Raw genomic sequence first — 27,352 nt, 5'->3', positions numbered from 1 at the left:
TTGGGTGAAGGCAGCATAAAACTGGATGAAACCAGAAGTCATATTTGAAAGAGAAGCCACAGAGATTTATTCATCTGCATGTGAAGACACATAGCTAATTTGCAGTTTCACAATTTACATTCTGGTGAGTTGAATTCTTCCACCCATGCCTTCCACCCTTGCTGCAATTCTACTTTTTTTTAAAAAAAATCACCACCTATATATTCACCAGTCCCTATATATTTAAATGAAAACATTGTAAACACAGTTGCAAATCTTCTCCAGCAGGTACACAAAGAAGAAGAAGAAGAGTTTGGATTTGATATTCCGCTTTATCACTACCCGAAGGAGTCTCAAAGCAGCTATCATTCTCCTTTCCCTTCCTCTCCCACAACAAACACTCTGTGAGGTGGGTGGGGCTGAGAGACTTCAGAGAAGTGTGACTAGCCCAAGGTCACCCAGCAGCTGCATGTGGAGGAGCGGAGACACGAACTTGGTTCCCCAGATTACGAGTCTACCACTCTTAACCACTACACCACACTGGCTCTTGGCACTGTGCCTTGGCAACATGAACGGCACTAGCCAATAGATGTTGTCCACAGCTGGATTTTGCTACAAATATGCAGAGCTATAAATCTCTCATCCACACCTGACTTCAGCCCTAGAAATGAATAGGTATGCTTATCTGGAATGCCAAGGAGGTCCTTCCAAACTGGCCTGATTCTTCTATAAAAACTATATCTGCCTTTGCCCTTAGAAGTACCCCTTGATGTCAGATCCTAGGACCTGATGTTGGAGTTCTGTAGCCTGACCTACCGGAGATCTTCTTGAATGCTTTTTGCAACAATCTATGCACACTGTGGAAGAGAAACAAAGACAATATATGGTCAAGGGAGCAAGTACCGGTACCCATATGCGCCTTAGAACTGAGCCAAAAGCACCGAGAAAAAAAGCTTTCTGCAAACAATGTGGGCATTGCTGAAATCCACCTCCCTTCCTTGCCAATTTCCTTCCATGCATGTGCTGTAAAAGGTTTGCTAGTTAATTATGACCCCTCACTTCTCAGTTGCCTTCACTTGCCCTAGTGACGTCCTCAAGTCTAGCTATGTATTTGTGACCTCATTGAGAGGGCCTGGCCCCATTCCAACAAATATTAAGGACGCCAAAGGACGTCCGGCCCCCTAGAGTTGATACACCTGCCTCATTCCATTTATTGTGTGTGATCCCTGATGGAGCAGGATTGCCCACATGAACTATTCAAGAAGGTCAAAGGAATCACAGCTGGGAAAATTTTTGTCAAAGCAGTACTCAGGGAAATAAAGAAGAAAACCCAACAAGGAGAGCAGTCAGGCTATCAAAGGAAAACCAAATCACCAGATAGACCTAAGCTGAGTGCATGCTGGGAGATATGAGGCAAGGAAAGAGAGAGGATTGTCACGTACCTGGTGCAAGAAAGGCGATGGTGATGCCAAAGATTATCCCAATCTTCAGCAGGTTCAGAACTTCAATCACCAACGGCGGGGAAGAGAACTGGCTCTGTGGTTCTGGAAGGAAGAGAGTATGATTGGTTAGAGTAGAATTATTTATGGGTTCTGGATGTAGGATTTGCCTCTAAATAATGGAAAGCAATTCGGAGTTGGAACTTTAAATGCCTCTTTCCCCAAGGGAAGGCAAATTAATGATAAAGCAATGCATCACAGGGGGAAGCAGCTACCAAATACAATCATACCTCGGTTTAAGTATGCTTTGGTTTGAGTACTTTCAGTTTTAGTACTCCGTGGACCCATCTGGAACGGATTAATCCACTTTCCATTACTTTCAATGGGAAAGTTCGCTTCAGGTTAAGTATGCTTCAGGTTAAGTACGGACTTCCAGAACCAATTACACCCATGCTTCGGGTTAAGTACGCTTCAGGTTGAGTACTCTGTGGACCCGTCTGGAACGGATTAATCCACTTTACATTGCTTTCAATGGGAAAGTTCGCTTCAGGTTAAGTACGCTTCAGGTTAAGTACAGACTTCCGGAACCAATTGTGTACTTAAACCGAGGTTCCACTGTAATGGTACAATGAAAATCCCTGTACTAGTCCATAACAGAGTTAGGGAACCTCTCAAGGGCCACATTGCCTTATAGGGAACCTTCCCAGGGCCACATGCTAGCGGTGGGCGGAGCCAGGGGCAAACATGGGTGGAGTAAAAGGTGGGACACTTTCTTTTATACCATGTTTACACACATACCACCACATGCCACCCATGCCAGCAAGCAGCATTATGCTAGTTCAAGCCTGGCAAAATCACTTCAGGCGATTCAGAAAGCAGGACTAGTGAAAAGGAGTGTGCCCTGAGTTCCAGATACGGCTGAAGGGCTGAATTTGGCCCTTGGGTTTGAGGTTGCCAACTTATCCTTGACGATAAAGTCAAGGATTCTGATTCTTGGCACTTTTATGCTTGTTTTAACTTCTGGACAAGTCAGTTTGCCAGATGGGCTGGCACATGTGTCATTATTCCTCCTGTTTTCGTCGCCGCATGTATTCTTTCTTTTAAACATTTTATTTATTAATTTGATCTTTAAAAAGTGCTGTGGTGATGGATTTTAAGGCTATTGCACCAAATACAGTTTGCTAATAAAAACAGTTTTCAGAACTGGAACTGTTAAAAAAAAAAAACTTGTTTGTGAGGAACATGAGTTAGAGCTTTTGCAAGCTTATTTGAATGGGGTGTAACCAGGGCTTTTTTTTTTTTCAGTCACAGCTCACAGGAGCTCAGCTGCGGCACTTCTCAGGTGGGCACCTTTGCCATTCTAAGAGAACGAGGGAGAAGTTCATGGTGAGCTGTGGCACCTCTTTTTCTAGAAAAATAGTACTGGGTGTAACTGCTTGAGAAGAACCACCGTCCCAAATACTGTATCTTGTTCTCCAAGGCTATTCTGCGAGTGAGCTCTGGGTCTTCCGTACATCCTCAAACGACCACAAGGGGGCAGAAGTGCTCTGAGCAATTCTGGCTGCTCCTTACCCACTCACCATAAAAGTACTGAACGTTTATTGGCTCGGACACCGATGGGTGCTCCACGCTGCAAGTGTAGCTCGCCCTCTGGTCAGGATCAGGCAAACCTAAGAAGCTAGAAGCCTGGGAGAACCCGTTGGGATCTGTACAATCCTGCTGGGAAGAATTCAGCGGGAGTCCAGAATGATACCACGTGAGCCGCACCGGAGCAGGGTAGAAGCCTCCGGTTCTGCAAACGAGGCTCCATTTGGATTCAGGCTCAGTCTGGAGCTGCAGGAAAACGACCGGGTGGGTGGGGCGAGCTGCGGGAGGCAAAGCGAGAAAGAAAGCAGTTGCCGAGGGCACAAGAACACTCTCACCTCCCGCAGTTTCTAGCAACAAGTATTCACAAGCAGCACGGAGAGTGGATGACTTTTCCTCTCTGTGCCCAGGAACAATGAGCTGCAAAAAGAGGATTTTTTGGAATGGATAGTGAACCCTAGCAAAAGGCATTACGTGGCATCAAGGCTGGAAGAGAGAGAGAACTTTAAGAGGACAATGATTGTTTCATCACAGCCCTTGTTTATAATGTGGTCGCCAGATTGCTGAAGGAGGTGCCTGGCCAAGTAGACAGGACACCACTGTTAAAACAGCTTCACTGGCTGCCCATCTACTATTGAGCCAGGCTGAAGTTATTATTTTGCAGAGCCCTGCACAAATTAGGTCCAGGGTACCTCAGGGATAGAATGCGGGTGGCGCTGTGGTCTAAATCACAGAGCCTAGGGCTTGCTGATCAGAAGGTTAGCAGTTTGAATCCCCACGACGGGGTGAGCTCCCGTTGTTCGGTCCCTGCTCCTTGTTCGAAAGCACATCAAAGTGCAAGTAGATACAGCTCTGGCAGGAAGGTAAACGACATTTCTGTGTGCTGCTCCGGTTCGCCAGAAGTGGCTTAGTCATGCTGGCCACATGACCCGGAAGCTGTCTGCGGACAAATGCCGGCTCCCTCGGCCTATAGAGCAAGATGAGCGCACAACCCCAGAGTTCTCCGCGACTGGACCAAATGGTCAGGGGTCCCTTTACCCTTTACCTTACCTCAGGATCTCCTGAACTTTTATAGCCCAGCTCAGTCCCTGAGATCATCAGCAGGAGCATCACTGGTTGATTTCCATGTTGGTGAGGCTCTCTTGATAATGCCAAGACATAGACCCAGTCCTGTGTACAGTGTGATACTTTGCCGACGGGGTTCAGCAGGCATTTTAAACGTCTGCTAAAAATTTGTCTGTTCTGCCAGGCCTATGCAGGCAATATCCTTCTACAAGGGTTAATTGAGGTGTGGTTTTAACTTTTTGATATGCTTTTACTGTGTGTTTTTATGCATTTTTGTTGTGAACAAAAATAACAGTCTATAAATTCTTTTTATTTAAAAAGATTGTCATATCTGCATATATAATTAAGACAGGAAGTTCTTTCAAGAGCATCTGGAGGGTTCCCCCCCCCAGGGGTGGGGAATAGAAGCAAAGTAAAATAGTAAACAGAGTGGAGAGGGCTGGTTACTCACAAAGAAGTGAGAAGAATTGTGCCTGCACATTTGACCTCATATCTCAGGTTCTGCAAATGCAAAAAACCTCCCCCCTTCTCATGCTCTCTCTCCCCCCCCCAATGAAATATGGGAAATTGGGAACAATGATTCAACAGGAAGGGGGACTGCTTCCATACCCCCATGGAAGCCCATGTCTTCTTGATGAGTGTAATTTAGCTTGGCAAGCACAATCGTTCGCTATGAGACCCACCAGTCTCCACCAGCGAACATGCATAACAGCTAGGGGTTATGAAAGTTGTAGTTCAACAACATCCAGAGGTCGCAGCATTGGCTATTCCTGCCATCTGGACCATAGCTGCCAAGTTATCCCTTTTTTAAAGGGATTTTCCCTTATGCTGAATAGGCTTCCTCGCGAGAAAAGGGAAAACTTGGCAGCTATGATCTGGACACCCTGACCAAAGAACCTTGGTTGAAGTATAGACATGCAGAGGAACACAGAGATTCATGCATTGCAGGGGGTTCGCCCCTTACAATTCTATGATTCCATGAGCATTTTCTGAAGGAGAAAGGCTCAATGCCCAACAGACCTACCTTACTTGTTGCTGGCCTATCTTACCATAAACATGGAGCTTGACCCCATTGCCGCATGTCTCCTCTTCACCCAACACCATCACTTGGCAAGTGTAGCTCCCAGCATCCTCCAAGGAGACATTGGTGATGACCAGAAGTCCCTCTCCTGGGCTGAGGAAGGTGCCTGGATAAGACAGGCTGAAGCGGGGTCCAGGGACCACCACAGATTCTGCCGTCCTTGGGCCTTTCAACCAGGACATGCCCCCCTTGGCTGAAGTTGGCTTCCCAGTCTGGATGGAGAAGGCACATTTCAGGGTAACATTGTCTCCCACGATGGCAGTGACCTCTGTTGGAAACTGGACCACTGAGTAATGGACGCCGAAGGCTGAAAGGAGCCAATGGAAAGGGCAAAAGAGTACTGGGAAATGATCCGTAAGGAATTGAAAAAAATGTTTAAAAGTACTCCCCCCCCCCGAAAAAAACCCCAGAGTCCTTTCTGTTGGGGATAATATAAACTGAAATTCCCAGGTGTCAAAAAAGTTTATTCATGTTTGCTACTACTGCAGTCTGTGTTTTGTTAGACCAAAAATGGAAAACAAGCAAGGTCCCAACTAAAGACGAATGGCAACTTAAGTTGACAGAATACGCACAACTCACAGACTTACATACATTCAGAGAAGATTGGGAAACATTTATTGAATATAGGTGAAATAACTGTGCGCAGCTGAAAACTCTGGCAGCATTAAGATAAATTCAACAGTGTAAATAAGTTTTGATGAATGCAATAATACCGAATGGTATAGTTTTTGTAAAATATGCAGGGGTTTGTGATATGCAAAATGAACCATGGAAAGAGAAGAAGGGAAGTTGTTGATATCTTAAGGATGTAAAATGAGTATTTAAAATTGTAAAACAAAAAAAATTAATAAAAATTATATAGAAGGAAAGAAAAAGAAAGAAAGAAGGCAATGGAAACTACAGTAAGCCTTGGAGTTGACAGCTAGAGGCCCCAAATGACAACATATACACATGTCTGCAGAACTGGAGAACCATATTCATAGGAAACAATTCTTCCTAAAAGGTTGCACGTGGGGAAGCCTGTGGAACTCATCTTGCAAATGCAAAATCTGGATTGAAATTCATTTGCTAGTACGGAATTCCTAAGCTATGGTTGTCAACAAAAGAAGAAAAATGTATTTTTGAGGAATCTTAGTTTTGTTCATTTTGCAATAAATCTGCTAGACCAGGCACCCCCAAACTTCGGCCCTCCAGATGTTTTGGACTACAATTCCCATCTTCCCCGACCAATGGTCCTGTTAGCTAGGGATCATGGGAGTTGCAGGCCAAAACATCTGGAGGGCCACAGTTTGTGCTAGAGCAAGGGACTGAATTCAAAAGACTTGGGCTCCTTCCATGCCAATACTAAGTTTATAGGATCTGTATTTAGGGATACCCCACATAAAAGCAGGCATAGGATTTTCCCATCATCCCTCAGACTCACCTGTGGGAAGGCTTGACGAGCAGAGCAGGAAGGAAATTCCCAGCAGGTGATACACCTGTTTCAGCTTCATTGTTTTGTGACTGCTCAGCTTTGCAGTTCAGAAAAGACAGAGGTTCCCCCTGCAGAGAAGCAAAGAGAGATTGCAGAATCACATGATACAAAGCGCAACAGTTCCTTTTCAGGTCAAAGCTGTTGAGCAAAATAAGCTTCTCATTCTTGGACCGCCTGTGCTGTTCTCTTAAGGTTGAGAACCCCTATGGGATTCTTATAAAAAGGGCTTGCTTAGAATCAGGCTGGCCCACCAGAAGCTCATCCCAAAACTTCCTCTATACAAATCAACTTCAGAAACCATCCTTGGAAGTAGGGATGGAAGGATCTATGAATTTTGATTCTCACAGTTTCTCATTTTCCTCCCAATTAAAATTCAGTTCTCTACAGTTTGCAGCAGTTTTAAAAATATATATATTTAATCATTGTGAAAATTAAATTCCTCCTAAGGTCAGATATATATTTTTCAGTTCTCCAGTTGGCAGCAATTTGCAAATAAAGAAAATATTTGTGAAAATGCATTAGCATTTTAGCATGACTTTCTCCCAACAAACACATTTTATGTGAAATTTTGACCAGTGTACACATTTTCTGCAAGCCATTTCCTCTAATATAAAGCATTTGTGTAGGCTATTTTCACTATTTTTATTTTAAATCAGATTTAAGACACTAAACCAGGCATAGGCAAACTCAGCCCTCCAGATGTTTTTGGCCTGCAACTCCCATGATCCCTAGCTAGCAGGACCAATGGTCAGGGATGATGGGAATTGTAGTCTGAAAACATCTGGAGGGCCGAGTTTGCCTATGCCTGGACTAAACCCTGGTGGGCAGGGGTGAGTCATCTTGCTTTGCCACCTGAGGTGAAACAGGAAAGTGTCGCCATCATCAAAGCTTCGCTTCTCAGGGTTGTACTACAGCTTCCAGGTTCCAGTGAGATCTCATGAGATTTCACAGTGCTCTCATGATATCTCACAAGAACCGAGAAGCTGCCACCACCACCGGTTCTCCTTGTTTCCCCAGTGGCAAAGGAAACATCCATGGTGGCCACTCATGAGATTCTGCTGCCTGAGGCAGGTACCTCCGTCCACCTCATGGATGTGCCGGCCCTGCTCTATGATCACACTCTCTGATTTCTAAAAGCTATGAGATGAAGCCATATTTGTGGCTAGGGCCAGGGTGGGATCCTCTTTTAGTTCCGTTTAGTTCTGCATACCAGGTGTTTTTTTCTACTATACCACAATGGGTGGAGCCTCTTTTCTACAGACTCCTCCATACAGAAACTTGCCTTTCAGTGCATAACGCTTTCCTTTACAGGCCCTCCATAGTTCTCCACATCTTATCCTGGATCCAAAGTCCTCAGAATCCTCAGCACAGAATGTTATCTTGGGTGGCGTTGGAAGGCCAAACAGACCATATCTCTGTGCCCTCTGGAGCCTCCTCCCTTGAAAAATTCTAACTGGGCGGGAATGCTAAATATCTGGCCAAAAATGAGCCATGCCTAAAATAAGACAATAGGCCAATGCTGCTCCTTATCGATTCTTACGTATCTGCTGGTTATCGGGAGCTTGAAAACAAATTTATATTTTCTCCCGTACACATCAATTGCTCCACAGAGCACACCATTTTCAGAGCAGGACTGGCTTCAAGTTTGCAAGAAAATAAGAAGAATGTAGTGGATCAGGCCAATGGCCCATCTAGTCCAGCATCCTGTTCTCACTGTGACCAACCAGAAGCCCCAAAGCAGAATCTCAGCACAAGAGCTCTCTCCCCTTCTGCAGTTTCCAGCAACTGGTATTCAGAAACATTACTGCTTTCAACCATGAAGGTAGAGCATAGCCATTGTGGCTAGTAGCAATTGGTAGCCATCTCCTCTAGGAATTTGCCCATCCCAATTTTAAAGCGACCCAGGTTGGTGGCCTGTCACTGCCTCCTGATGAGGGTGAGTTTTATAGGAGCTGCATGGAGAACGTCTTTGATTTATGTGTCTTGAATCGTCCAACATTTAACTTCATTGGGTATCCATGGGTTCTAGCGTTAGGCAAGAGGGTGAAAGGGCCCATGCCTCAGCGAGGGGCCTGCTGCTGACCATGGGGACCCTGTGGCACTGCCATCAGCTTGTTCCCTCAGACTCAGTTAACAATAGGGGTGGGTGATTAGAAAGAACAGCAACTGCCATTGCTGGCTCCCTACCTGGGGAAGGCTGTTGCTCAGTAGTAGGGCAACTGCTTTGCATACAGAAGGTCCCCAGTTCAATCTCCAGCCTCTCCAGGTAGGCTTCCTGTCTGATGCCCCAGAGAGTCATTGCCAGCACATATAAACAATACAGATCTAGATGAACCAAGGGTCAGAATTCATACAAGGCAGATTCCTATGTCAAAACAGCTCCATTGGCTATCGACCCATCGCTGGGCATCATTCCAAGTGTTGATTATGGTCTGTAACACCCTGGAAGGCTTGGGTTCCAGCTATCTGAAGGACTGTATTTTTCTATGTTACAGGTAGGTAGCCATGTTGGTCTGGATTGAAGTAAAATAAAAAAAATTCCTTCAGTAGCACCTTAAAGACCAACTAAGTTTTTATTTTGGTATGAGCTTTTGTGTGCATGCACACTTCTTCAGATACTATATGAGCCTGCTCAGGCTTTGAGATCTTCTAGGGCAGGCCTTTCTCCCTGCCCCACTACCTTCACAGGCATGATTGGTGAGGACACTAGAGAGGACCTTATTGGAACTGCCTTTCATGGGAGGGTAGGCTGGCCTCCTCTCTGCTTGCCTTTCATCAGCAGGCAAATATATGCAGGGCAGTTCTATCCCAAGGGAACCTACTGAGTATATATTGCAGAGGATAAGGCAAAAATGGGTGGTCCAAAAACTAGTCTATTGGGACCTCCTGCTGATGAATATTTTCTGCTTTTTAATCATTATTTTTACAGATGGCATCTCCTGCTTCTTCCATGGATTTTTTTGCTTTGGTCGTGTTCCAGAGAGAGGGGGACAAAAGTCATGTGGAATTGGACCAAATCATCTTCCAGTCAGTTGTCAGTTGTCATAGAGCAGGCACCCCCAAACTTCGGCCCCCCAGATGTTTTGGACTACAATTCCCATCTTCCCCGACCACTGGTCCTGTTAGCTAGGGATCATGGGAGTTGTAGGCCAAAACATCTGGAGGGCCACAGTTTGGGAATGCCTGCCATAGAGGAAGCACCCTGATGATCCACAGCAACAATAATCTCTCCTGATCACAATTATCTCTCCTGATCACTTGCCATTTCTTTCTTGATTGCAACTATCCTTCCGAATTCAACGAGATTGGAATCACAATTGCCCAACTGAGCAAATGAGCCTATTCTTACCCACTTGCTTCCCTCCAGGGTTGTTTGTCTTGAGCTACAATGATTGTATTTGATGGATTAACCATTTAGCTAAATGAAGTTACGCTTGCGTGGAAGCAGGGACCCATATACCTTCCAGCCTTCGGCATTTCATAGAATTGTTCTTTCAAATTGATTTTTTTAGAAGCAACAGCTGAAATAACCGATTTTCTTTTCCTGGAAGACAATTACACAACTATGGTTTGATCAGTCACCCTCTTGCTGTCAACAGACCACTGGGTTTCCATTCTGCAGGGCCAGCAAAAGACATGTCTCCTGCTTGAGACAACTGTGCCTCCCTCCCTCTCTCCCACCCACCCACCACCAGATCAGCTGCTTGCTGCTGACAAACATGACATGGGTGTTCCATGCCTTGCTCTGATGAAGGATTCTTTCCTCAAACAAGACATTGTGAGTGAGGTTGCCCAGAGGGCACCTACAAGTGTGTTGCTTAACTATTGCTTCAAGTTACCCAAAACTATTAAATGAGAAATACTCCCAGCTTAGTATAGGAAGGATTTCAGCCTGACAGTTCAGGGAAGCTAATCAAGCAAGGATGGAAACATCTTTCCTTTCCTTTGATGGAGTAGCTTTTGCTCTTCGTGCTAGTAACTTAGATAGCAATGCTTCTTTGCAAGGTTGCTCGCACTTCCAATTAAAAGGCACAGGTTGCCTTCTAGCGGACTGAAGATCTTTGGTTAAAGCTCAATGTTGCACCTATGGAGTCAGAAGAAAGCACCACGGAGTTCAATGGAGCTTCCTCCCAGGAAACTATGCAAGGGATTGCAGGAATGCTGATTCTAAACAACTGGGTATTATACTATATGCTGTGTTTTGTGTGTGCGCGCGCACACATGCACACACAATTCTTATATCTCTATTTGCATGTTCAGACCTTTAAACCTCCCTCTTAAATAAATTCACACAAGGCTCAAATTTCGGTTTGGTTTTTGGCAGAATTTAGGCCCCAACTTTATTGATTACAGTGACTAGCATTGCAGGTAGCGCTGACCCAGGGCATCAGCATAGGTCAGCCAAGGGTGAACACCTGGATAGGCAGAAAGCAGGGGAAAGGCTATGCCCACCACCCAGATGTCCCCTTGGACTCTGACAGGGGCACAACCCCCTCACAGTGTTGACCAAACCATTGAGTCCCTGGATTCCTTTAACGGAATACCCTTCACATAGGGATGGTGAGAGAGTTCCCCCATCCCTATCACCTGAACCAGAGCCTATCCACCACACGAGCACCCGTGCTCCCCGCCAACCACTCACGCCTGTAACCAATCCCTTAACCCCACTGACGTGGAAGGTGGGGTGTCCGTCGCACACATGCATTGCGCGTCATGGCACATGCGTTACGACGCATGGCGCATGTGCGCACAGGAGGCATACGACGCACCGACGCGGCAAACCCCGCAAGCAAGCAGCGGAGTGAGGCAGTCTCGCTTGCATCGGGGCTTCTTCTCGATGGCGGTGGCCACGTCGCGCGATGACGGCCATTGGAGGTGGTCAGCCCCATCCAGCCTGCTGCCCTCTGCCCAGCCTGCTGCCTGGGGTGGCGTGCCCCCCGCCCCCCATTACTACGCCACTGCATGGAGGTCAGCCATAAATCATTCCCAGTCACAGACAGATGAACCCCATCAAGCCTGTAAAGGGACGCATCATGGAAGGTAATGCCCGGGTGACGGCTCACTGTCCCTGCCCAAGGTCAGAACCCTTTTGGCCACCGCGCTCTGGGTCATCATCTGGGCCCTCTCGGTAGCAGCTGGGCATTGGCTACCACGTCACACATCAGTGCCATCAGTGGCCTAATTTTGAGTCCAGGAAGAGCCACCTTCAACTCTTCAAAGTCCTCCTGCATGTGGGACCGCAAGCTCAGCCAGGCACTTCCGGCAATTGTGCCCAGCTGCACCACCACCACCGCAGGCATGCTTCCGCAGACACCTTCGTCCGCACTGCTTGGGAGAAGCCCCTCCCAAGGCATTCCTCGTCTGAGGAGTTAGGTGTTCGCTTGGCGCCTGATAAGACAGAAGGCCCAGTCACATGGTTATCTTACCTCATTAAAGGCCTGCAATAATAGCAAGCATTCATCCAAATCGGCTGCAGAACTTTATAAAAGTCATTGAGGTAATGGGTCACGCCCCTAAAACCTGTCTTGATATGCAAGGCCCAGTCCAAAAATGTACTGAAGGCTTCAAAATCTGCACAGGATATAGAGCAGCCCATAGGCATAGCCTTATCCACATAATAATCTCCATCCAACTGGAACCCACGCAACTTAAGTTCATGTGGATGGACAGGAAGTAAGCGGAAGGCAGCTTCCACACCACACTTTGCCAAAAGTGCACCTTTCCCAAAACTCCTGAATAACTTGACCGCTTGGACAAAGGTGGTATACTTAACAGATCACAGCTCAGGAGGGATAGCATCATTTACTGATGAACCCTGAGGGTAAGATTAATTATGAATTAAGGAAATAAGGAAAAAGATCACCAAGACGAATCCATCAATGATTGATCTCTCTCTCTCTCTCTCTCTCGGCTCACAGCGGACACGTTGCTGGTGTTCCGATGCACGCACCAAAAGAGGAAGCTCTGGGTCACGTGCACAATGCAGGGTTTAATCAGGCCAATGGGACGCAGGCTAAACAGATATATATATGTCCCTCGATCCGTTTAGCCTGTGTCCCGTTGGCCTGATTGAACCCTTCATTGAGGGACGTACCAGTTGGGTGTTGCGGCTATCCAATCCCACCCACCCACAACACAGGGTTTGGTTGCCAGGTCTTACCGCAACATGTGCCCTCTTTGAGGGAGGACACAATCTGTTTGCCTATATATAATGGGTCAATACAAGTACCTGCATTTCTGGACTCTGCCTGGGGGTGTGGTTATAGGGGCTGTCAGGATGAACTCCTGCAGTTCAGAATTGTAATGTCTATGGAAAGTTGCAGGTTGCACATCATGTGTGTGGCTGATTGTCGCCGGTATTCAGTCTTCAGAATAATGTCCTATTAACCCATTTTGCTCTGTGACATGCTATCTAGGACACACCGTGTGTGTGTGTTTCCATTGGCTAGGGCTGTGACACAGATGCAACAGCCTCAGCATCTATTGATTGTCATGCAGAGGGTTTGCTGTGGGGCTGCCAGTCCACTGGTGTAACCCAGAACTTTTTCTGGTTAGCGAAGCAAGCCTCTTTATACGACCCAGGCCCCAGCCTAAGCCACAACTACTTTGATGGCCTAGATGTGGTCTGAGATGTAATCACCAGAGAGATCACTGTCTCAAGCTCTCTAGCTCTACGGAAATATGCAGTGTAGGGACAACTAGGGCAGCCAGATGCAAAGGACAGCAGAACTCCAACATCCTGTGTTGGTGGGGTGTGTGGATTTCAACACACATAGCTTCTCACACAGGTTAAATTAAGGATAGGGGAGAAATTCGATTCAATTTGGATTTAAAGGTGAACCTACGAAATCCACACTTTTTCAAATATGAGAACCAAAACACAGCAATCCATTGAACTGCACACTTCTCCAAATTTTTCAGTGCAGTTCTCCAGCAAAGTGATGTGGGCAAAAAAAGTGTATATTATGGTAAAGTGTGTGTAAAAATGCATATATTGGTAGATATAATATGCAAAAAATTGCAGTATTTTAGGGAAATTGCTTTGCAAAGTTGTGCATCATAGGAGAAATGCTCAGTAAGGGCTTATCCATGCTTTCTCTTTTCCCTCTGCCTTCCCCCAAGGAAAACTGCTCTTTAGTGCTCACTCGGAGCAAACAGCAATTCAGGTTTTTTACCCAGGTGGATGTTTCCTCCAATTTAAAGCTAAGGAGTGGATTTCCCCTGGGAAAGGAGTGGGGCAAGAGGAGAACTGCTTGAACTTGTCTCTAGAAAGCGTGGATCAAGTGGACAACTGCTCAGAACCATGCTTTTTAAGGCATGGGGCAAGAGCAACCCTAAGTTGCTAGTGGGTTTTCATGAGGACTTTTTCAAAAATGAACTTGAATTTAAGACTGGGAAAAGGAGGAACTGGATTGCAGGGGGTTGGACTAGATGACCCTTGGCAGTGCCAAATTTACGTATAAGCTAAACAAGCTATAGCTTAGGGCCCCACTCTTTTTTTGCGGGGGGGGGGGATTTAAAGAGAAATTAAACTAGATGTACATTTCCAAATATAAGATAAAAAAAGAAATAAAATAAAACCTACATACAGCAAATGGCTTTAGTCACCTGTTAGGTCCATAAATTACCATATAGCATATATTTAACACAAAAATCTGTGACAATTTGTTATTGGCAAAGGACAGCTGGACATATAAAGGGCCCCATTACCTTCAGTAGCTTAGGACCTCATCGAACCCAAATATAGCCCTGACCCTTGGGGGCCCTTCCAACACTACATTTCTATGATTCTATGAAACTCAAATTGTCATTTTTTTTGCCCATCCCTGATTTCAGCACAAGGTGCTTCAGTTTCAAGAGGAGAGTGAGCAAGTTCTGTTATGTACAACGGAGCTTCAAGAAAAACACGGCTTAAATCACTCCAAGAAGAAGATATTGGAGCACTCCTAGTCATTTGCCCATGTACATTCTACATGTCAATCCAGGTGCGAAAGAGGGCATGTGGCAATCCATGCTGGTCATTGCAACGCAGCAGGTTTTCATTTGTAATCTTGTGGACTATATTGTTTCAAAAGCCCAACAGAATATCCCATGTTATCAGTGAGTCGTGTGTGTGTCCCCCCCCCGCCCCCTACTCAGGCCTCAGTGTTCAAATCAATCTCCTAGCACTTGCCCACAGCGTGCAAACAAGAATCCCATCCACCTTCAGCAAACAAGAATCCCAGCCAAATGAACATACCTTATTCAACCTGCCACTTGCTTGATATTTATGCCTTGGCGTGCATCAGAGACAGCTCAACCCTGTGGCAAGTGCCTCTAACTAACGGTGGAAAATCAGTTTTAGTTTCTATCAGTTCCTCATATTTCCAGTCTTAAGCCCAGTTCTTCGCATGTTTGGGAAATTGACAAATTACCTGTTCTGGCTGGGATTACACCCCCCCCCCCGAAGGAGCAAGTGCAGAGATTGGGGGTACTACTGAATACATCTTTGTCACTAGAGCATCCTCTCTGACCAGGGGTGCCTTTTGCCAGCTTTGTCTGGTTCACCAGCTACAGTCGTTCCTGTACGAAAGTAGTCTGACCACCGTAGTCCATGCATTGGCCATCTCGAGGCTTGATTACTGCAGCAAGTTCTTTGTGGGGCTGCCCTTGGACTTGGTTCTGCTGGTGTAGAATGCAGTGGCCAGATTGCTGATGGGGGTATCTGGCTGGGAACAGGTGACACCATTGATAAAACATCTGCACTGACTTCCAATATACTACCAAGGCAGGTTCAAGATCCTTGTATTAACTTGCAAAGCCCTGAACAAATTAGGTCCAGGGTACCTCAGGGATCACCTTAACCCCTTTTTCCCAGCTCTATCACTGACATCATCTGCAGGAGGGTCGTTTGTCATTCCCAGCCTTGGTAAAGCTCATTTGACAGAGACGAGAAACTGAGTCATTGGCCCCTATTGTGGAACATTCTGAATACTCAGCAGGTGCCTTCTGTTTCAACCTTTAAACGCCTGTTTTCTATTCCATCATGTTTATGCAGGCAATTAATAATTCCTCTTTCCATAACAGTTTGTGGATTTCTCATTTTAACATTTTGTTTGCTTTTTCTTGTGTGGATTTATGTATAACTGTTGTAAATGGCTCAGATTTTGATTTTGATTTTATTTTATTTTTTTAAAAAAAGCTAAATAGTGTAAATATTTTATTCTGAATGAATAAAATAAATATTGCTGAGCCCGAAGTTCCCCACCCTTGGGAGAGGGAGCTGCAGGCATGAGTCACTGGGCTTGGCCCACAAGTGTGGCACTGCCCATGATAGGGTCCAGCATAAATAGAGCCCTGCAACACACTATTATTCCCAAGCCCAGCTGAGAAGGGAGAACAAAGCAAGAGAAACCCAAAATGAAGTTCCAGGTTGCAGCTGCTTCCTTCGTCCTCTGCCTGCTGTCTCTGCGCAGCACCCAGGCTGCACCTGCGGTAAGGACGAATAACGCAAAATCCCAAGAGCCCAGGTGGTGCCCCTGGAGGGGGGGGTGTCAGTGTGTACTTGTTTTTATTGTGTCTAGTTTGCTCCTTTGCTCTGCTGAGGCCTCACATCCCCTATGGAGTTGCCAACTGCCCTCTGCCCCTCTGACAGGGTGTGTGTGCTGTTCATAGCAGTCTGTGGGGGTGTAAATTTGGCAACTAAAGCTTTCCTTGATTTGAGAGTAAAAATAATCAGAGCAAACTTTTACTTGTTGAAATTCCGCATGCCCGGCAGACCACTAACTGCAAATGGTATGGGAGCTCCACCAGGATCACCCTAGCCTTCTGTGAGCCCTTGCTTCTTCTCTGTTTCCCTTGTTTGGTGTTTGCTTCCCCCACACCCCTACAACCACAAACAGTCCACGTGCAAATCTTGACCAAACTTTCATCCCAGACCCCAAAGCAGTCAATACTGCTTTAGGGAGATGCTACAGTCCTCCACCTAACAGAATACTCATTCTGTTCCCTTACAGAATGGAGGCAGCTTTGATGGCAACACTGTAGGATCTGGCAGCTTCAACAACAATGGAGTAAGTACCCCAGAACTCCTCTGTGTTTATCAGTATTCTCCTTTCAACTACAGTCATATCTCGGTTTAAGTACGCTTCGGATTGAGTACTTCCAATTTAAGTACTCCACGGACCCATCTGGAATGGATTAATCCACTTTCCATTACTTTCAATGGGAAAGTTTGCTTCAGGTTAAGTGTGCTTCAGGTTAAGTAGACTTCCGGAACCCATTTGTGTACTTAAACCGAGGTACCACTGTATATGTAGAAAAATCTTTTTAAAAAATGCTAGCAAACATTTCCACTGAAATGTTCCTTCTGTTAGGTACCCTGCAAATGGCTATTTTTTAAAAAAAAATAAAATAAAAGGATGCATTTGCTAAATATAAGGATGCATTCCCACTCAAGCTTAGATCTCCATTCATTCTAGTCCTTCCATTGTGCTATAGCATGTTGTTCCAACTCAAGGAGGGACTTTAATTCACTGTTTGGTGCTTTGCATGCAGAAGGTCCCAAATTCAATCCCTGGCATCTCCATGTAGAACTTGGAAGCTCCCAGCCTCAAGCCCTTGAGAGACGCAACCAGTCAGTGCACAAAATTCATTGCCCGGATGGATGATCAGGAAGGATGTGCGCATGTCAAGAAACTAAGTTTGTGTACCAAAGTAAAAAACAAAACAAAAACCCACATATTTATTTCTAGGCTCACTTTAGTCTCTGGCTCCATCCACCACTTGCACTTGGCCCTTGGAAGGTTGTTCAGAATGGAATGTGGCCCTTGAGCTAAAAGTGTATTCCTGCCCCGGTTTAGACAGTATTGAGCTAGACAGACCAATGTTGTGACTCAGTGTAAGGCAGCTGTCTATCTATGTAGAATGGATAGATGAGATAGCAGCTTTGATGTCTGAGAGAGGGAACTTGTAATCTGGTGAAATGTGCATTCTCCCAGTTTTAAATCTGGCAGATGTTCTTAATTTATGGTTTTTCTTTTATGTTGCAGAATGATTATGAGGGATTTGGAGGAGTAAGTATCAGCAAGGGTATATACATGATCCATCTCGTCTAGCATTGCCCTACAATAGAGCTGGAGAACCTGTGGGTCTCCAGGTATTGTTGGACTACAATTCCCACCAGCCTGGCCATGCTGTTCCTTTGGATTACTGAGGCCCTCTAGAAATCATAAATACTTCAAAATTTGGGCAACTGTTGGTGTGTGCCCACTGTGCTGGGTTGGGATCCATATGGAGAGTTGAGGAGAATGTAGGGATGGGAGAGAAAAATGATTCCATTCTCATTTAAAGGTAAACCTACCTAATCCATTTTTCCTAAACACTATTTGGTCCAAAACACAGCCATCCTTCAAAATTCTTCAAATTTTATTTCTTTCATTTCTCCAAATTTTGCAGTGCAGTACACTCTAGTACAAAAAAAACCATATGCCAAGGTGATCTGTGCATATAAATGCATATTTTAGTGAAGGTAGCATACACAAAGCATTCTGTTACAGAACTTTTTTTTTTTTTGCAGAAATATCTGTAAGGCAAAACTATGTGCAACGATTCAGAGAAAAAACACCAAAATGCTGCTAAATTCTCATGAGAGTTGCTGTTGGTTTTAAAAATGCAAATTAATCTGGAAACAATGGAGAACTGAATTTAAGAAACCAAGAGAAACCAAACTTGGCAGAGCCTGGCTCTAAAGGGGGAATTAAACAAATTAATTGAGGGAAAGACTATCTGGAGCTAATAGTCGTGAAAGGGTTATGCTTCTGAATTCCACTTGCTGCCCAGACTTCCATCCCAGGCCCAGATCCAGTCATTGCTGCTTTAGGAAAGGGGCTGCTCTTTCCAGTCCTCCACCTAACAGGATGTTCTCTTCTTGCAGAATGCAGGCAGCTTTGATGACAACCAAGCAGGATCTGACAGCTTCAACAACAATGGAGTAAGTCCCTAGAATTCATCTGTGTTTTATGATGATCCATATTTCCTCAGCCAAATAATGGGGGGGAAAGAAAAGGGGGGGAAAGTAGCAAACATCACCACTGATTGCGCTTTCTTCGTAACCTGCAGATGACTTTTAAAAATAATAAATAAAAGGATATATTGGCTTAATAAAAAGATACCTTTCCCCACAAGCTTAGATCTCCACTCATGCTAGTCCTTCTATAGTGTTGCAGCATGTTGGCCCAACTCAGGTAGGGACCATGACTTAATGTTTACTGCTTCCGCTTTGCATGCAGAAGTTCCCAGGGACAATCACTTGGATCTCCAGGGAGGGCTTGGAATGTGCTCTGTATGAATCCTTGGAGGGCCACAAACAATCAGGGCCCAGTATGCACTGCCTGGATGGAGGATAAAGGGTTGGTGAATGTGAATAGATTATAATAAGGTAAAGGGCGCATTTATTGCTCTGCCCACTTTTGTTTCTGGCTCTGTCCACAACTGGCCTTTGTCTCCTGGAAAGTTGCCCAGAAAGTAATGTAGCTTGTTGTAAATTGAGTATCTGGGATTTTTCTTCATTTATGATTTTTCTCCCCTGTTTTGTGTTGCAGAACCAGTTTTGGGTGAATGGAGGAGTAAGTATCAGCAAGCATGTGCATGATCCATCTAGTCTAGCATTGCCCTAAAACAGAGATGGAAAACCTGTGGGCATCCAGATATCGTTGGACAGTGGCTCCCATCATTGCAGACCCAGGGATCATGGGAGCTGGAGTCCTTCAGCATCTGGAGGGCCACAGGTCCCCCACCTCTGAGTTAAAGCAACCCTAATCGTATAGATCAGCTGGTGGTTAGAACATGGAAAAACCCTGTATTGACTCAATGGTTTTCAGTGCTGGGTGCACCCAAAGTGATTGAAACTGAAGCCAAAGAAGATACTGTATTTGCTTAAATTAGCATTGCTGTTCAGTGGCTACTACCCATTGCACTTGCTGGGTGGGTTTGGACTCTGATAGAAACAGTTTAACAGAACATGGATAGAAAACCTGAGGTTTTCATGTATCCATGGGTCCTTGTCCTCAGCTTCTTATCTGCTTCCCTTGCTAGCGCTCTCTCTCTCTCTCTCTCTCTCTCTCTCTCTCTCTCTCTCTCTCTCTCTCTCTCTCACACACACACACACACACACACACACACACACACAGAGAGAGAGAGGGGGGGGGGGAGACTTTTCTACTTTTGGGTCCACATCCAAATCCTGTCCAGAGTTCCATCCCCAACTGATCCAATTAATACTTTTTTAGAAGGGGCTGCTCTTTCCAGTCCTCCACCTAACATTATGCTCATTCTGTTCCCTTGCAGAATGCAGGCAGCTTTGATGGCAACAACGCAGGATCCGGCAGCTTCAACGACAATGGAGTAAGTCCCCTCTGTCTTTTGTGATGATCCATATTCCCCTTTCCTCAAATAATGGTTTCTTTTTAAACAATGGTAGCAAACATTCCCACCTATTGTGCTTCCTTCTCTTTGATACCCTGCTGATTATTTTTAAAACATAAATAAATAAAAGGACATATTAGCTTAATAAAATGATGTGTTTCCACCCAAGCTTAGATCTCCATTCATAGCAGTCCTTCTACAGTGTTGCAGCACGTTGTCCCAACTCAGGGAGGGACCATGGATTTATGCTTAGTGCATCTGCCTTGCATGCAGAAGGTGCCAGGGACAATTGCTGGCATCTCCAGGGAGGGCTTGCAATGTGCCCTGCATGAAACCTTGGAGAACCACAACCAATCAGGGCACAATATACACTGCCTGGAGGATGGATATAAAAGGTTGTGTGAATATGAAGAAAATATCTTATAGTACCAGTAAGGTAAAATGCACACTCATTGCTCTGTCCACCTTTTTTCCTGGCTGTGTCCACCACTGGCTTTTGTTTCCTGGAAGGTTGCCCAGAAAGGAACATAGCTGTTGGTTTGAAGAAGGTTCCCTGCCTTGGTGCAGACAATATTGAGCTAAATGCACTAATAGTCTGCCTTGACACAGGGCTGCTTCCATAGAACCGTAGAATTCCTAAGTAAAATGGGTAGATAGCATAATAGCATTGCAGTAAGAGAGCTATAACTTTTAGTCCAGTGAAATGTCTTCTCTGCTTGTTATAAATTGGGTATCTGGGGATGCTCTTAATTTATGACTTTTCTCCCCTGTTTTCTGTTGCAGAACCAGTTTTGGGTGAACGGAAGAGTAAGTATCAGCAAGCATGTACATGACCCATCTAGTCTAGCATTGCCCTAAAACAGAGATGGAAAACCTGTGGGCATCCAGATATCGTTGGACAGTGGCTCCCACCATTCCAGACCCAGGGATCATGGGAGCTGGAGTCCTTCAGCATCTGGAGGGCCACACAGGTTCCCCACCTCTGAGTTAAAGTAACCCTAATCGTATAGCTCAGCTGGTGGTTAGAACATGAAAAGACCCTGTATTGAGTCAATAGTGTTGAGTGCTGGGTGCACCCAAAGTGATTGAAACTGAAGTCAAAGAAGATATTTGCTTAAGTTACCATTGATGTTCAGTGGCTACTACCCATTCCACTTGTTGGGGTGGGTGTGGACTCTGATGAGAAACACGTAGATGGAAAACCTGAGGTTTTCAGGTACCCATGGGTCCTTGCTCTCAGCTTCTTATCTGCTTTCCTTGCTAACTGTTTGACACACACACACACACACACACACACACACACACACACACACACACACACGATGGGTGGAGAGCTTTTCTACCTTTGCGTTCACATCCAAATCATGTCCAGAGTTCCATCCCTAACTATGATCCAGTTAATGCTGTTTTAAGAAGGGGCTCCTTTTTCCAGTCCTCCACCTAACAGGACACTTGTTCTGTTCCCTTGCAGAATGCAGGCAGCTTTGATGGCAACAATGTAAGATCTGACAGCTTCAACAACAATGGAGTAAGTCTCCTAGAATTCCTCTGTCTTTTGTGATGATCCAAATTCCCCTTTCCTCAAATATTGGCCTTTTAAAAAAATGGTACCAAACATTCTCATTAATTGTAACATGCAGATTATTTTTAAAAATACATTGATTAAAAATAAAAATGCATTGGCTTAATAAAAGGATGCATTTCTACCCAAGCTTAGATCTCCATTCATGCTAGTCCTACAGTGTTGCAGCACGTTGTACCAACTCAGGGAGGGACCATGGATTTATGCTTAGTGCATCTGCCTTGCATGCAGAAGGTGCCAGGGACAATTGCTGGCATCTCCAGGGAGGGCTTGGAATCTGTCCTGTATGAAACCTTGGAGAACCACAACCAATCAGGGCACAGTATCCATTGTCTGGGTGGTAGGTAGAGGAGATTGTGTGAATATGAAGAAACTACTTTACAGTAATAAGGTAATTTGCACACTTATTGCTCTGCCCACTTTGTCCCCTGGAAGGTTGCCCAGAAAGGAATGTGTCTCCTCAGTTGAAAAAGGTACCCTGCCCAGTATAGACAATATTGAGCGAGATCGACCAATGGTCTGAGCTGATACAATAATAATAATTTATTAGATTTGCATAACATCCTTCATCCGAAGATCATAGGATGAGTCCCAACATAAAAATACAAAATGGGAACACAAAATGCAATATAAAACAAAATTAGAGATGGAATCTCTAGAGACTACAGCAACTTCCCCTCCTTGACCCTCAAGTCTGCCCTGATGCGGCACCAAGTACCTAGGTGGGCACAGCTGGGTGAGACCAACTCTATCTACTTACCCACCCAGGTCTCAGTGATATAGACCAGGTCATTGTCTTCATCCACAATCAGATTGTGTATGAGGGAGGTATGATTCAAAGCTGACCTGTCATTCAACAGCATCAGCCACAGACACGAAGCCTAGATAGGACAACCACAATTCTCCAGGTTGGAGGGAGGGCTGGCAGATAGCACTGTCACTAAATGCCTGTTCTGTGTGCCTGGCAGCTTCCTGTGTATAATGGATAGATCATATAGCAGATTCTCAGTGCTAGACCTATTGCTTTTAATCTAGTGGAATATGTACCCTGCTAATTATAGATTGGGTATCTGAGGGGTGTTCTCAATTTCTGTCCCCCCCCCTTTTTCTGTTGCAGAACCAGTTTTGGGCATATGAAGCAGTAAGTATCAGCAAGGGTATAAATGATCCATCTAGTCTAACATTGCTCTAAAACAGAGATGGAGAACCTGTGGGCATCTAGATAATTGTTGGACAGTAACTCCACTCATTCCTGACCACTAACTGTGGTGGCCCAGGAATGATGGGAGGTGGAGTTGCCCAGGATCTAAAGGGCCACAGGTTTCCCCACCCCTGGGGAATTGGGGGGGGGCTGTATAGCTTGAGTCAATAGTGTGAAGTACTGGGTGCACCCAAATTGATTGAAACTGAATCCAAAGAAGATTTTTTGCTTAAATTAGTATTGATGGCTGGGGGCTGCTACCTCCTCCACATGTCTGGTGGGGCATGGACTCTGGAGAGAAACAGTTTAGCAAATAGTTTAGCAGGTAGAAAACTTGAGTTGTGCAGCTGCCTAGGAAGCAACAAACATATGCCCTGGCACTCTTCCCCATTTTTGGCCTGTGTTCTGTTCATTCTTGCAGGCAGGTTCCATGTTGAGGTTTTCAGAATCAGAATCATAGAGTTGGACGGGACCACAATGATCATCTAGCCCAACCCCCTGCAATGCAGGACTTTTTTTTGCCCAACGTGGGGCTTGAACCCATGAACCTGAGATTAAGAGTCCCATGCTTTACCTACTGAGCAAGGTGGCCCCCTCCTACAGTGGAAGACAACCTGGCTGCCCTTTTAAAATTCCTCACACAATGTTCCAAAGCAAAGCTATGCCAGCAATTTGCAGCAAATTTAAACAGTGGGCAGTTCCCAAACACAGCCATCCACTGTGGGAAGCCTGGGTCCAGATTGGTGCATCCTTAGGGTGACAGGTACAGGCACCAGTTCTGAATTCCTGCACCTCCTTGCTGAACTTGTATACATGTATCTGTAGGTATTACCAAATGCCATAAGGGTATAATTCTCTCTCAAAGGAAACTGACCCCGTAAAGCTCCCTGCCACGAGGGAACTGCCAATCACTAATATATCCTCTTGCATTCTGTTTATAGAACAGTGGAAGTTTTGATAACAACAATGCTGGTGACAACAGCTTCAACAACAATGGAGTAAGTACCAGAGATAGGCAAACTTCACCATCTTGCTTGTACATTAGCTTGTCACACCAGTTCTCCTCTTGGGCTGGCAACTGCCTACTTAAGACAGCCAAGCTTTGGGGTCATCTTTCACAGGGGTGGGCCGCTCTTGCCTTCCTGATGTTGCTGAACAACAACTCCCATAATCCCTGATCATTATCCATGTTGGCTGGGACTGATGGGAGCTGGAATCCAACAACGTAAGGGCCTCAATCCTGCCCTAGCATTTGAAATCCCCACGGGGAATACTTTATAGAGTCATTTGCCTTCTCTATAATCAAACACACACACCTCAACCTGCAACAAAATATTTCATAGAATCTCTTGGATGAGCTCTGACATTGCCAGCTAGACAGCCCCCCCCCCCCAAAATGTTGACAGCAAGCCTGGGCATTTCCAGGAGAGCAATGAGACTGAATGGTTGTGAAGCCGCAGTTTTGTAGAGGTGGAACAAACAGAAGCTCCCACTGTCTAGTTACATGGATCCATGCACCCATGGATTCTCTCTCTTCCAGAATTCTTCTACCACACATGAATTTCTATAACAATTCAAAACATAGCACTCCCTTGTGGAGCCTGGCAGCACTCTTCTTTTGATATTCCCTTTCAAATGCTCTCAGTTACATCAGATCACCATCTGTTCAAATGTCAAGCCTGTTTGTTCTTTTACCCAAAAAAGCAATTTTGGCAGGCAGCCCCCAAAGTCCCAAAGCCCAGCCATGTAGCATAACCACCAATGCAAGATCTCATGTATGATGTGGGTGCCTAGCTATCTTTTTACCCTGAGTACTTTCTAAGTATTACCTCTCTACCCAAGCATTTCCCAAGTATTCCATTTCTACTCTTTGTACTTTTTTCTCCATGCTGGGCATAAAGGGTAACACTTAATGGCTTCTCTTTCTGCCATAGTCCAAAAAAATATTGCAAGTGAGAGGAACTAGGTGAGGAACCTGTGGGGATGTTAAAATCCAACTCCCATCAGGCCCAGCCAGCATGGCCAATATCCAGGGATGATGGGATTTGAAGTCCACCAACATCTGGAGGACCAGAGGTTTCTCCTCCCAGGTCTAGATCTTTTTTATGGATGGTATCTGGAAAAGAACCTGTCAGAGATGGTTGCGGCTACTCTTGAGTAAAGACGCTCCACTCCGTCTTGTCTTTCAGAGTTTTATTGTGCATACTATTTACAGTGCAAGAACATCAGCAAACATGACTGCTCAGTCCGTGTCCCCCTGGCCCTACGGGTGGGCGTGCGCCTCAATTCGGGCGTCCGAGGGAAGGGCCACCTTCCTGGCTGCCCTGTGTCTGAAAGCCCTCCGTGCTCCTCCCCCCCTATCCCTCTCTCCTAGCGGTGCTGGGGCTCTGGTACATGAGATAGCCCTCTCTAACTTCCTCATTCCTTTCTCCTGACTCGCTGCTTGTGCTGACGCTGGGCAAGGAGCTGGTGAGGATGATTGGTGGGGGCTCTCTGTAGAGAGACCCCCCTGACAGAACCCTCAAAGTGATTTCCTCCCTTGCCTAACTCCAAATGCATACTTGAGCATGCCCCCTAAGGGTCTGCACTACAGCTTGAAAAACCACAAATTTGGATTAGCAGGTGAATGATTTGTCAATGTTTTGCCTTGCAGAATGATAATGATGACCCCATTGTTTGGGTGAGTATTAGTGCAGCTGAATCTCTCCATTAGGAATAGGGGTTGATGGCATGGCTCAGTCATTTTGTTGCCACAGCATCACTGGAAGCATACAGGGTTACCTCTGCATAAACAGGAGAAATGGATGCATCGTGCCATCCCAGCAGAGTGTTGTGGGATGGGGGCAGAACTAATGTATTATAAGAATCGTTACAGGTAGGTAACCGTGTTGGTCTGACGTAGTCGAAACAAACAAACAAACAAAAATCCTTCCAGTAGCACCTTAGAGACCAACTAAGACCAACTTCTCTTTCCAGTCTGAAACTTCTCTTTCCAGATTGAAATGTTCTCCTAGTGGTTTCTCTGTCTTGTGATTCCTGATGTCAGATTTATGTCCATTTATCCTTTGGCGTAGGGTTTGGCCTGTTTGTCCAAACAGGTTGAAGTTGCTGAATTGCAACTCATTACCAAGCTTAAAACCATGGAGAGACCTGGTCTGAATAAAGACATTGGATTCTTATCTCATTATACATGATAAAACTATCTTTAGCCATCCCACCCCTTGCTTTTTCCTGCAAGACCAATTGCAGTCGATAACAGTCATTAACAGTCGTCAACAGGTTTACCACTCCTATCAGCCAATCACCCATTCTCACCACCCTTCTGAGTAATACCCCTCCTTACCCTCTCACTATACATAAGGGTCTGGTGACTTCTGTTTCAGTGTATCTGAAGAAGTGTGCATGCACAAGAAAGCTTATACCAATAGCAAACTTAGTTGGTCTTTAAGGTTCTACTGGAAGGTATTATAAGAATGTAAGAGTTGCCTTGGAGAAATAGGCCAAGAATCCATCTAGCCTAGCAGTTTGTTTCCAGTGGTGACTGGGGAGTTAACAGTGAAATAGGGTTTAAGGGCTTCTTGTCAAGCCAAGCTCCCATCTACTCTGGCATTTTCAGCCTAATTAGGGAATAAACAGTGGATGCTGTCTTATACAAAGCCAGACACATTGATCCACCTACCTCTCTATTGTCTACATTGACTGGCAGTGGCTGTCTGGGATTTCAGAAAAGGTGGTTTCTCCCAGTCATATATGGAGATGCAAGGGTTTGAACATGAGATCTTCATGCAATGCAGATGCTCTGCTCTTGAGCAATGGCTGTTCCTTGGAAGGCTTGTTGTGGGGAAAATTGGAGGGAAGACAGCCACATATACCAGTCTAAGTACTTTGAGCCCACCTTGAGAGTGGGGTAAAATTCTAGTAGCTAGTTAGAAAGACACATAACTTCTCCAAATATTCAGGAAAATGTATGGGCCACAGATTAGTACCCTGATTTCATAATATGGTGTTTTTACTGAAAGAAACACCTTTTTGTATCTGTAACAGACACCTGTCATGTGCCGTAGCACCCAGTGCAACGTGAGATGAGGAGATTTAGAGAGCCATACAAATTGGGGAGAGCTGCCCTATTGGGTCTCTCTTGGCGTTAGAATTCTAATGGGTGTCATTTTTCTTCTTTTGCAGTATTAGACACCCAGGAAACCACTGCAACACAGATACAAGTGCCTTCTGCCCCTTTTTGTTTCATGAATGATTCTCTCTTGTTGGATCTTTCCTTGCTGCTGAACCACCAAAACCTTTTCTTGCAAATAAAGAACCTTGGCGTCACTTGTTGATCAATAAATCTGTTTGAGTATTCAGTTATTCCATAGCAACAAACCCAATGCATTGCATGAAGACTGAGCCTTCCTGGATTAATCGAAAAGTATGTCTCAGGGTGAATTGGAGTCAGGTGAATTTAGCCCTCGAGACAGAAATTCCTGCAATCCAGGCAGTTGGATGTAGATTTCATGAAAGGGCAGTAAATTGTTAGCTGCTTAATTTA

At 45.2% G+C, this 27,352-nt stretch overlaps 2 protein-coding genes across 5 annotated transcripts; one reads left to right on the top strand and one right to left on the bottom strand.

The window, feature by feature from the left end:
* Window positions 1–714: 714 nt before the first annotated feature.
* On the bottom strand, window positions 715–6,655 carry LOC118086725 (immunoglobulin lambda-1 light chain-like). The gene is made up of 5 exons (XM_035118717.2): window positions 6,572–6,655; window positions 5,117–5,455; window positions 2,999–3,283; window positions 1,422–1,523; window positions 715–836 (listed from the first exon to the last, which is right to left on the bottom strand). Exons 1-5 carry the CDS (start codon window positions 6,639–6,641, stop codon window positions 733–735), a joined length of 900 nt encoding a protein of 299 aa, XP_034974608.2. The 5' UTR covers window positions 6,642–6,655; the 3' UTR covers window positions 715–732.
* Window positions 6,656–15,980: 9,325 nt separating this feature from the next.
* On the top strand, window positions 15,981–27,151 carry LOC118087993 (uncharacterized). 4 transcript variants are annotated; one of them, XM_035121130.1, is made up of 12 exons: window positions 15,981–16,096; window positions 16,618–16,674; window positions 17,653–17,676; window positions 18,537–18,593; window positions 19,204–19,227; window positions 19,949–20,005; window positions 20,810–20,833; window positions 21,498–21,554; window positions 22,726–22,749; window positions 23,751–23,807; window positions 25,463–25,489; window positions 26,992–27,151. In XM_035121130.1, exons 1-12 carry the CDS (start codon window positions 16,022–16,024, stop codon window positions 26,995–26,997), a joined length of 489 nt encoding a protein of 162 aa, XP_034977021.1. In that variant the 5' UTR covers window positions 15,981–16,021; the 3' UTR covers window positions 26,998–27,151. The 4 variants fall into 4 exon arrangements, with proteins under 4 accessions (XP_034977021.1, XP_034977025.1, XP_034977023.1 ...); XM_035121134.1 differs by lacking the exons at window positions 17,653–17,676; window positions 18,537–18,593; XM_035121132.1 differs by lacking the exons at window positions 19,204–19,227; window positions 19,949–20,005.
* Window positions 27,152–27,352: the final 201 nt, after the last annotated feature.

This window comes from Zootoca vivipara, chromosome 6 (assembly GCF_963506605.1).
Source record: "Zootoca vivipara chromosome 6, rZooViv1.1, whole genome shotgun sequence".
NCBI lineage: Eukaryota > Metazoa > Chordata > Lepidosauria > Squamata > Lacertidae > Zootoca > Zootoca vivipara.
The sequence above is the reverse complement of the archived record's forward strand: the minus strand, read 5'-3'. Positions and strand labels throughout refer to the sequence as shown.

Excerpts from the sequence above, each read along its gene's own strand:
- LOC118087993 (XM_035121130.1), top strand. The coding sequence starts at position 16,022 with ATGAAGTTCCAGGTTGCAGCTGCTTCCTTCGTCCTCTGCCTGCTGTCT. Across the intron at positions 20,834-21,497 it reads AGTTTTGGGTGAACGGAAGA|AATGCAGGCAGCTTTGATGG; the intron begins GTAAGTATCAGC and ends GTTCCCTTGCAG. Across the intron at positions 22,750-23,750 it reads AGTTTTGGGCATATGAAGCA|AACAGTGGAAGTTTTGATAA; the intron begins GTAAGTATCAGC and ends TTCTGTTTATAG.
- LOC118086725 (XM_035118717.2), bottom strand. The coding sequence starts at position 6,641 with ATGAAGCTGAAACAGGTGTATCACCTGCTGGGAATTTCCTTCCTGCTC. Across the intron at positions 5,456-6,571 it reads CTCGTCAAGCCTTCCCACAG|CCTTCGGCGTCCATTACTCA; the intron begins GTGAGTCTGAGG and ends GGCTCCTTTCAG. Across the intron at positions 1,524-2,998 it reads AAACGTTCAGTACTTTTATG|AACCACAGAGCCAGTTCTCT; the intron begins GTGAGTGGGTAA and ends TCTTCCTTCCAG.